Source organism: Ranitomeya imitator, chromosome 7 (assembly GCF_032444005.1).
Source record: "Ranitomeya imitator isolate aRanImi1 chromosome 7, aRanImi1.pri, whole genome shotgun sequence".
Taxonomy (NCBI): Eukaryota; Metazoa; Chordata; class Amphibia; order Anura; family Dendrobatidae; genus Ranitomeya; species Ranitomeya imitator.
Window position 1 is genome coordinate 203730888 of NC_091288.1, and position 11204 is coordinate 203742091.

At 47.5% G+C, this 11204-nt stretch overlaps 1 protein-coding gene across 1 annotated transcript in view; it reads left to right on the forward strand.

Moving 5' to 3' along the window:
- CORO7 (coronin 7) overlaps window positions 1–10558 on the forward strand; it is a 101672-nt gene extending 91114 nt beyond the window's left edge. Inside the window, exons 19-28 of the mRNA XM_069734460.1 lie at window positions 1010–1152; window positions 2290–2394; window positions 2494–2579; window positions 2659–2800; window positions 5213–5302; window positions 5396–5512; window positions 5594–5729; window positions 6600–6691; window positions 7161–7247; window positions 9232–10558. Coding sequence (XP_069590561.1) covers window positions 1010–1152; window positions 2290–2394; window positions 2494–2579; window positions 2659–2800; window positions 5213–5302; window positions 5396–5512; window positions 5594–5729; window positions 6600–6691; window positions 7161–7247; window positions 9232–9237 — 1004 coding nt within the window. The 3' untranslated portion in view covers window positions 9238–10558. The remainder of the gene's footprint in view (window positions 1–1009; window positions 1153–2289; window positions 2395–2493; window positions 2580–2658; window positions 2801–5212; window positions 5303–5395; window positions 5513–5593; window positions 5730–6599; window positions 6692–7160; window positions 7248–9231) is intronic.
- The last annotated feature ends 646 nt before the right edge of the window (window positions 10559–11204 follow it).

An 11204-nucleotide genomic window follows, 5' to 3' on the forward strand; every position in this document is an offset into this window, starting at 1 on the left:
ACATTTCTACAAGTGTGGTAAGTGGCGGTGTTGTTAGCAGGGTGACAGTTCTTGACAGAGAATCAATGTCTCACCCTTTAACAAGCCTCACATCCTGACCTAGGGTCATTAGCCAACCAGATACCCTTCTATAGACCGCTGTTTGGGGGATGATTGCCCCTCATCAGTACAGAGCAGGGTACTAGGTGGATAAGTGAGATGCTTGGCTTAATAGTACCTTCCTCATATTAAATTTATTGGGGGGGGGTTCTGTTGAATTCTCTATATTTGTTCCAACTATAGTTGAGCAAAACATATTTGCAGGACCCTGGTCCGGCCTCCATGTTGCATGTTGGTAGCCCGTGACCAGCGGAGCAGAGTTTTACGAATCTCCTACTACCTGCCGGCATCTGCAGCGCCTCTTCTGATTAATAAGCCTTCACAACGTCAAGCATGTGTCGCAACGCAACTTAACGATGTTACATGACCTACTAATCCAGGATGTCTTGGGTAGGAGCGGATTTGCAGGGCTCTGCTCCGGGGGGCCACGGACCTGGTGGTGCAAATCTTCTTTTCTCATCTCTATTCCCAACCTTTGGATGAGACACCATCATCATGCCAAGCCTCGTGTGGCCCAGTGGCAACGTTAGATGTCAAACTTCGGATCACACCCCGGGACTGACATCGGAATGATGCGATCATTCATCGTCCGCTGAAAGAATCACAGTGACTGAGGAATGCTCCCGCACCGGCACGGGCAGCCCATCGCCCTGAATAGGGGGCTTACACACCTCTCAATGTCAATACATGCAGAATAGCTTCACTATATGGACAAAACAAATGTTTATTCTCCGCATATTTCCAAAGTTAACCCTTTCGTGTTTCCACAATGTAAAGAGATAATCTGTGGCGCCCCCTGGTGAGAAGTTCTTATTTATTACAGGCAAGATGAGCAGAAGTATCATTAAATCTAACACTGGCGGTGAGATAAATGAAATATACGGCTAATTGATCTATTCTTATTCCACAGTTCATAACGAGAGAATTTATACTGTGCGGTTCCACCCGTGCGCTGCCGATATCCTCGCCTCCTCCTCGTACGACCTTACCCTGAGGATCTGGAACCTGAAGACTGGAAAAAATGTCCTGACCCTTCAAGGTCATGATGATCAGGTGACCTCCTCTTTAGGGAAAAACATACATGTAATGTCGGTATAGATGTTACAGAGATCATCGCTCTTCCAAGCCTATTGATAGACTTAATGTGTTTGTATCATGCATACATTAAGTAATCAGAGATATTACCATTATTTCAGTAGTTGAAGGTAGTCCTGTAAACCCGATAGATAACTATTTGTATGATCAGTGGGGATCCGACCAGTGGGACCCCTTCTGATCATGTGTGAATGGAGCAGTACTGAGCATGTGCGACCACTACTGCTCACTGTTTATTTGAATGGTGGTCGCACATGCTCAGCGCTGCTCCATTCTCACCTAGTGTTTTGGGGCCCTCGTTCTTGGGATCTTTGAAGGTCTTAGTAGTTGGACCCCAAACAATCAAACACCTAACATCTATCCTCTGTATTGGTGATAAATCTCATTGATGGGATAGTTACTAGTGATGAGCGAACGTGCTGGGATAAGGTGTTATATGAGCATGCTCAGGTGCTAACCGAGTGTCTTTGGCGTGCTTGAAAAATATGTTCAACATATGTTCGACAGCCGCAACACATGCAGGGATTGGCTAACATACAGCGGCGAGACATGCAGCCGCGGGGACTCTAACGTATTATTCGAGAACACAGAAGACACTCGGTTAGCACCCGATCATGTTCGAATAATTCCTTATTCGCTCATCACTAGTAGCTACTTTACCTCCTTCCTGCTCCATGATGTACTATTATGTCAAGGATCCTTTTATTTGTCAGCTATCGTTTTGTCAATTGCAAAAACCCATGTCGCCACCATATTGGTCCTCCTGTGAAGCTCAGGCTCGGCTCCGTAGTAAACCGAGTTTTTCACTATATATTGGTATACTGAAATATTGCAGAATATAGCACACATCATCAAATGATCACACGTACAAGTCCCCTATGGGGAGTAAAAAAAATTAATTGAAAGTTTAAAAAAAGAAAAAATGTTAAAAAAAAAAAAAAAAGTTGAAAATCCTAAACTTAAAAAAATAAAAATAATAAACAAAAAAATAAAATAAAACCAGTTGGTATTTCTGCGTCTGTAAATGTCGTATCAAAATATAGGGGTACATAATAGTGAGACTATTGACGTCTATCAAGCTCTTATTTTCTACAGATCTTCTCTCTGGCATGGAGCCCGGATGGGAAGCACTTGGCGACCTGCTGCAAGGATCAGCGAATTCGTATATATGAGCCACGCGTTTCCACCGAGGCACAGCAGGTTAGATAGAGCGCGGTGATGGTGGCGCAGCGCCGCCAGTTCTATATACTATTCTTTCCTGCCGTAATAATGCGCTAATGTGACTGTCGCTTCTTACAGGAGGGAGTCGGACCTGAAGGTCCCCGCGGAGCTCGTATTCTCTGGGTGTGTGACGGCAAATATCTGCTGGTGTCTGGGTTTGACAGGTGAGGGCGGCCTGATGTCCGCTGTACAGACATGGACGTGGCGCAGGTACAGTGACCGTGATTATGTGATTTTTCACAGCCGAAGTGAACGGCAGCTGACTCTGCACAGTGCACAGGACTTGTCTCAGGGTCCTATCGCTACAGTCAGCATCGATGTGTCGCCTGCCACCCTTATCCCATACTACGACCCGGACACTGGGCTCCTGCTGCTTACTGGGAAGGTGAGCCAACCAGCCATTACCAGCCAAGAGTCCGCAGGCCAACCTGGTGCCCCGGCTGTGAGCGGCTATGGGGGTCCTGGCATAGGTGGTCAACAGACATCACCTATCTGTGCCTGTGCTCCTCCGTCGATGACTTGTAACTCAAAGAGCAGGAAGCTGGGAATGGGGCGGTCACATAACATGTCTGCTCAATAGAGACCACATTATTGGGAGCAGAAATAGGGGTATAAACCCTGACTACTGTGGGAATAGGGGTATAGACCCTGACTACTGTGGGAATAGGGGTATAGACCCTGACTACTGTGGGAATAGGGGTATAGACCCTGACTACTGTGGGAATAGGGGTATAGACCCTGACTACTGTGGGAATAGGGGCATAGGCCCTGACTACTGTGGGAATAGGGGTATAGACCCTGACTACTGTGGGAATAGGGGTATAGACCCTGACTACTGTGGGAATAGGGGTATAGACCCTGACTACTGTGGGAATAGGGGTATAGACCCTGACTACTGTGGGAATAGGGGTATAGACCCTGACTACTGTGGGAATAGGGGCATAGGCCCTGACTACTGTGGGAATAGGGGTATAGACCCTGACTACTGTGGGAATAGGGGTATAGACCCTGACTACTGTGGGAATAGGCCCTGACTAATGTGGGAATAGGGGTATAGGCCCTGACTACTGTGGGAATAGGGGGATAGGCCCTGACTACTGTGGGAATAGGCCCTGACTAATGTGGGAATAGGGGTATAGGCCCTGACTACTGTGGAAATAGGGGTATAGACCCTGACTAATGTGGGAATAGGGGTATAGGCCCTGACTACTGTGGGAATAGGGGGATAGGCCCTGACTACTGTGGGAATAGGCCCTGACTAATGTGGGAATAGGGGTATAGGCCCTGACTACTGTGGAAATAGGGGTATAGGCCCTGACTACTGTGGGAATAGGGGGATAGGCCCTGACTACTGTGGGAATAGGGGTATAGACCCTGACTACTGTGGGAATAGGGGTATAGGCCCTGACTACTGTGGAAATAGGGGTATAGGCCCTGACTACTGTGGGAATAGGGGGATAGGCCCTGACTACTGTGGGAATAGGGGTATAGACCCTGACTACTGTGGGAATAGGGGTATAGGCCCTGACTAATGTGGGAATAGGGGTATAGGCCCTGACTACCTTGGGAATAGGGGTATAGGCCCTGACTACTGTGGGAATAGGGGTATAGGCCCTGACTACTGTGGGAATAGGGGTATAGACCCTGACTGTGGGAATAGGGGTATAGGCCCTGACTACCTTGGGAATAGGGGTATAGGCCCTGACTACTGTGGGAATAGGGGTATAGGCCCTGACTACTGTGGGAATAGGGGTATAGACCCTGACTACTGTGGGAATAGGGGTATAGGCCCTGACTACCTTGGGAATAGGGGTATAGGCCCTGACTACTGTGGGAATAGGGGTATAGACCCTGACTACTGTGGGAATAGGGGTATAGGCCCTGACTACTGTGGGAATAGGGGTATAGACCCTGACTACTGTGGGAATAGGGGTATAGACCCTGACTACTGTGGGAATAGGGGTATAGGCCCTGACTACCTTGGGAATAGGGGTATAGGCCCTGACTACTGTGGGAATAGGGGTATAGGCCCTGACTACTGTGGGAATAGGGGTATAGGCCCTGACTACTGTGGGAATAGGGGGATAGGCCCTGACTACTGTGGAAATAGGGGTATAGACCCTGACTACTGTGGGAATAGGGGTATAGACCCTGACTACTGTGGGAATAGGGGTATAGGCCCTGACTACCTTGGGAATAGGGGTATAGGCCCTGACTACTGTGGGAATAGGGGTATAGGCCCTGACTACTGTGGGAATAGGGGTATAGGCCCTGACTACTGTGGGAATAGGGGTATAGGCCCTGACTACTGTGGGAATAGGGGTATAGGCCCTGACTACTGTGGGAATAGGGGTATAGGCCCTGACTACTGTGGGAATAGGGGTATAGGCCCTGACTACTGTGGGAATAGGGGTATAGGCCCTGACTACTGTGGGAATAGGGGTACAGACCCTGACTACTGTGGGAATAGGGGTATAGGCCCTGACTACTGTGGGAATAGGGGTATAGGCCCTGACTACTGTGGGAATAGGGGTATAGACCCTGACTACTGTGGGAATAGGGGTATAGGCTCTGACTACTGTAGGAATAGGGGTATAGACCCTGACTACTGTGGGAATAGGGGTATAGGCTCTGACTACTGTGGGAATAGGGGTATAGGCTCCTGCTCCAGAGTTGTAATTTTATGGGAATACAGGTATTTATTGTCGGCTCCTGCTGTCCTGGGTTTAGTGAGGCTTTTATCTGCGTCTCCCTTTGCTATTATTTTGTTAGCCTGCTTGTGCTGCTTCTTCTCTAGGGTGACACCAGAGTGTTCCTCTATGAGGTGGTCCCGGAATCCCCCTACTTCCTGGAATGTAACACCTTCATCCCCAGCGATCCACATAAGGTGGGACCCCGCATCTAATGATATATCTGGAGCCTGCAGGAGACATCTGTGTATAACGAACAGATTACGGTCTTGTGCTTTCTCTACCGCCAGGGTTTCCAGTACCTGCGGAAGGTGGATTGCTCCGTGCCGGACGTGGAGATTCTGCGCGCCCTTCGCCTCTGTTACAGCTCTGTTGAGCCCGTGGCTTTCCGGGTGCCGCGTGTTAAGGTGGGCGCCGCTTCATAGTTAGTAGGTTGCATATAACTGTGTGAATGGAGAGTCAGCTGTCGTGTTATTTTACCTACACAGAAAGAGTTCTTCCAAGATGACGTGTTCCCACCGTCCCGTGTCACCTGGGAGCCGGCACTGACTGCGGAGGAATGGCTGAGTGGTAAAGACAAGCAGCAGCCGAGCATCAGCCTCTGTCCTCAGGGCATGATTCCTGGTAAGCGCTAGTAATACTCCGAGGGTACCTGTCCACAGAAGCCGGACACTCGCTAATGACTGTTCACTGTATGGCATCTACATATGATATAACCAGATATAGAACGAGCAAAGTCCCCGATGGGGACTAAAAAAAAAAAAAAATACAGTAAAAAGTAATAAAGTTTGTCATATACAAAAAAATAAAAATCAGTGTCCTCTCATCCTTTTCCCCATCCACAAATTACCATAATTAAAAGGTAAAAAAATAAAATATTTCAATCTATTTAATTATATTGAACACATAAATTATGGAAAAAGATTGGAAACAACAAATATGGTGAGTTTTTTTGGTTGCAATGCAATAAAATGATCAAAGCACCGATAAAACTACAGGTCACCATGCAAAAAAAAAGTGTCACGCCATCGACTAAAAAATGCAAATTGGCAACATTTTTTTTTTTTTATTACATTCCGAATTTTTTTTTAAGTTACTAAAATAATAAAAATAATAATAATAAAAAACAACTATACAAGTTTGGTGTCACTGTGATCGTACTGACCTGAACAATCCTATTACCAGGTAATTTTTTCCCCCACACAACAGAAAACATAAATACCAATCACCAAAAGCAATTTTGTTTTTGTTTTTTTTTTCTTCTATCTTTTTTATCATAAGGTAACATGAATGGTGTCGTTGAAAACTACAACTTGTCCCCCCCCCAAAAAAAAGACAAGCCCTTATATGACTACCGTATGTGGACAAAACAGTAAAAAAAAAGTTATGCCTGTTGGAACAAGGGGAGCCAAAAAAAAAAGGATGCAAAAATCCAAAATGGCTGTATCCTTAAAGGGTTAAAAATATTGTTTTCTTTTTTTTTCCTGCCCGCAGTAAGTCAAGCTCCTAAGGAAGCACCGAGCAAGAAGTTTGTGCCGGCTGCTGTGTACCTGCAAGAGAAGACAGATGAGCAGAAGAAGGAGGAGGTTAGATCTGCAGGCTGACGCTCTTTTATTTTGTACCCAATCACTTAATAAGGGTAGGAGATAACTAGTGATCCCTCTGGCAGCGGGAGAACGAAAAGGATTACAATTCAGCGCGGCAGATCCTTCTCTCCACCGATGTCTCCTGGGGAAAGAGTCTGGAGACTCCATACATATTAGACTGTCGCCGACACCAGCGATATCAGCAGGTTTAGCGCACAGTGTATAGGGGTAGACAGTACAAAGTTGTGGAATTACAAGACCAGTAGGGTCCTACTACTTTAACCTCTGGGATAGAGCAGCCTGGCGCTAATGTCAGGACCTTGGGTATCTGGTCCTAATTTAGGCCTTGTGTTTTCCGAGTGTGGCCTGCCACCAAGTTGTCAGCAGATATGGCAACCAAGCTAAGTCTTCTACTGCAGCAGAAAACCCCTAATGGCGACTAATCCATGTACGTCTTTCTATTCCTCAGCTGCTAAGTGCAATGGTTGCAAAACTGGGAAACCGGGACGACCCTCTGCCCCAGGACGCATTTGAAGGCGTTGATGAGGACGAGTGGGTGAGTAGCAAACACTGTGAATATCACAGATACATTTCTGTGTTCTTGGTCTCTAAGCTTCCGACACAGAATGAGAAAAGTTCTGCTTGATTCTGGATGCTGGAATCCTTTACTTCTCCGGGTTCAGCCGAGGACAAGATTCATAAGATAATAATCCATCCTGTGGGTTTCACCGTCATCTGAGACTCCAAAATTGTAGGTTCTCCTTTGCCTTAGCCCAGGGTGAGCCTTCACATGGTGACGGAGATACTTCCATCGTTGGGCTTGCGGTCACCAGACTCGGCTTGTATTGTTTCCATGTCACAGAGCACACAGGCTGTTGGCTCTGGCTGATGTATACGGAGGGTCGACTTTAAGGCAATGTCTCAAGTAGATGAAAATGGGAGGGGAAGTTTTTAGGATCCATTCGACTTCTTTTTTTTTTTTTTTTTTTAAACCTCTTACTGTTTTTGCTTCAAAAGTGGCAGCAAAATGGCACCTTAAAGGGGTTGTTGGGAGAAAACAAGTTATCACCCATCTTTAGGATAAGTGATAACTTATTGATCGGTGGGACTTCCACCGCTGGGACCTGCACCGATCAGCGGAACGGGGAACATTTATACTCATTAGTACAGAACGGCATTGCGCTTGCTCGACCTGCGCTCCATTCATTCTCTATGTGGCTGTAGAGCCTCATAGAGATTGAATGGAGTGATGGTTGGGCATCTGCTGGAGCCAGAGAGCTGCTGAGGTCTCTAGTAAGTGTTTTATTTCACACTTGGGCTGCATTCACAGCTACACAGCTTTCTAGCGTTTTATCTCGCCTCATTGTTGGAAACACAGCTACACTGCTTAGTACTGCTTTATAAAGTCCTCTTCTTTCTACTGTTTTATCCCACCCTAGTGTTAGATTCACGTTTACACTGTTCAGTACTGCTTTAGAAAGTCCTCTTCTTTCTGCTAAGTGTTTTATCTCACCCCAGTGTTAGTTTCAGGCTGTGTGCACACGTTGCTGATTTTTTTGCGTTTTTTTTTCACGATAAAAACACTATAAAACTGCAAAAAAACAGCATACAATAAGCATCCCATCATTTAGAAGGAATTCTGCATGTTTTGTGCACATGATGCGTTTTTTTCCACGAACAAAACGCATCGCGGTAAAAAACGCAGTATGTTCATTACTTTTGCGGGTTTTTTGCGGATTTCCCACTATAAAATGCATTGGGAAATGTCTGGAAAAAAACGCACCAAAAATGCGCAAAAAACGCATGCAGATTTCTTGCAGAAAATTTCAGGTTTTTCTCAGGAATTTTCTTCAAGAAATCCTGAACGTGTGCACATAGCCTCACAGTTACACTGCTCAGTACTGCTGTATAATGTCCTCAGCTTTCAGATGTTTTATCTCGCCTCATTGTTGGATTCACAGTTATACTTCTCAGTACTGCTGCATAATGACCTCTGTATTTAGTGTGCGTTTTATCTCACCCCAGTGCTGGATTCACAGCTACACTGCTCAGTACTACTGTATACTATCCTCCATAGAACTCCTATAATGGCCAGAGATAGTGTTATTCCTCATGTACACACATAGGACAGCTTATTCTGAAAAGTCACTTGAACGGACAGGTACACTATAAAATCAGTTACTCCACACCGACAGAAACCAGTCTGTTACTAAGGAGCAACTGAAAAGTTGGTGTCTTTTTTTTTTTTTTTTTTTTAAGGGGAAATGCTCTCTATACACATTTTTGGGTAAAATTCTTCCAGATCGTCCCCATGGACGAGCCCTCCGTGTCTCTTGCTGCAGATGTTAAAATAATAATTATACAGAATGATTAATCAGAGGTAATATGTCCCCGCCATACCCTGCACACGTGCTGCACACCTGGTCGGAATGCGTCTGCATGTTTTCTTGTTCTCCATGTACACAGCAGAGCGGCGCACACCGGCCTCTGCACAAAACGCTCTTTGTTCTCCTTACACGTCTGCATTTTGTCTCTTTCAGGATTAGCGGTGACCTCCGGTAACCCCAGCGGCCTGCTCACCCCTCACCTCTCTCCCATGTAACTGGAAATGTCTTGGCGAAACTTCTGCTTCTGATACATTCCGAGCCCAGGGAAAAATAAACTCAGGCCGATTGTTTACACACTCCCAGCATTCCTGGCCCTCCATAGAACTGGAGCATTGCCTACCATGGGGGCCGCCACAACATGGGCACACTGGCATCCCCTGCCTTCTGGCACTGGGCACGCTGGCATCCCCTGCCTTCTGGCACTGGGCACGCTGGCATCTCCTGCCTTCTAGCACTGGGCACACTGGCATCCCCTGCCTTCTGGCACTGGGCACGCTGGCATCCCCTGCCTTCTGGCACTGGGCACGCTGGCATCTCCTGCCTTCTGGCACTGGGAACACTGGCATCCCCTGCCTTCTGGCACTGGGCACGCTGGCATCTCCTGCCTTCTAGCACTGGGCACACTGGCATCCCCTGCCTTCTGGCACTGGGCACGCTGGCATCCCCTGCCTTCTGGCACTGGGCACGCTGGCATCTCCTGCCTTCTGGCACTGGGAACACTGGCATCCCCTGCCTTCTGGCACTGGGCACGCTGGCATCCCCTGCCTTTTGGCACTGGGCACACTGGCATCCTCTGCCTTCTGGCACTGGGCACACTGGCATCCCCTGCCTTCTAGCACTGGGCACGCTGGCATCCCCTGCCTTCTGGCACTGGGCACGCTGGCATCCCCTGCCTTTTGGCACTGGGCACACTGGCATCCTCTGCCTTCTGGCACTGGGCACACTGGCATCCCCTGCCTTCTAGCACTGGGCACGCTGGCATCCCCTGCCTTCTGGCACTGGGCACGCTGGCATCCCCTGCCTTCTAGCACTGGGCACGCTGGCATCCCCTGCCTTCTAGCACTGGGCACGCTGGCATCCCCTGCCTTCTGGCACTGGGCACGCTGGCATCCCCTGCCTTCTAGCACTGGGCACGCTGGCATCCCCTGCCTTCTAGCACTGGGCACGCTGGCATCCCCTGTCTTCTGGTGCCATCTTTCGTCTACCTGCATATTGTGTGTATGATCTGTGGAATATTGTGATGTTTACAATATGGCGGTGTATTCCCTGACTGCATGAGTTTATTCTAGTGACTTCCTTGCTTAACCAGTGTCAATCAGGGGAACAGGTCTAATAAGATGCCCGGGTCATACCTTGTCTAATGTTTACCTGCCATGTAGAAGCCATATATTTTACTAACACAGGGACCACTTGTGGCACTGCCAAATGTGCCCTGCAGAGCGGGGTCTGCCTTATACTTCTAATAAAACTCTCAAAACTTGTCTCGTGTCCATCTCTTGTCTCTGCTTCAAATAGATGATAGGAAATATCTGCTTCAGATGAATGTTCTGCCACGTCTGATATTCCGGGTTATGTGGCAAGGCTTATTAATGGGGTTCTCTGATTTAGGAATCCCCCTGTCCCCCGGCTGCAAATTGCTTAAAAATGCTTACTCGCCCTCCCCAGGTCCAGCGCTGTCATTGTCATGTGGACATCACTATGTTTAGCTCCTCTGCCTGAGTTGACACCAGGAGCTGCTACGGTCACTGATTGGCTGCAGGGCTCTCTACGTGACATCAACACTGCACATAACTGCAGCAGAGCAGTGGCTTTGGATCGGAGGAGGGTAGGGTTTGTTTGTTTTTTTTAAACCAACAGTCTGGGAGGGGGCCAATATCCCTGGCCCCCTCCTTGGCTATAATTTTCTATACTCGACTGATGAAATGTCAGGTTTTCTATCAGATGGGTGCGTAAAAATTGGATGGCTCACTCATGGTCTGTGTGCCGTGTGATTTTTTTTTTTTTTCTTGCACCCATTGACTTGCATTGGCAAATCTCGTCCGATATATGCTGCGATTTTATTTATTTTTTTCTCCGTCTGATAAGTTTGATTTTTGTTTTTAATCAGATTGCACTCGTCCGTTTTT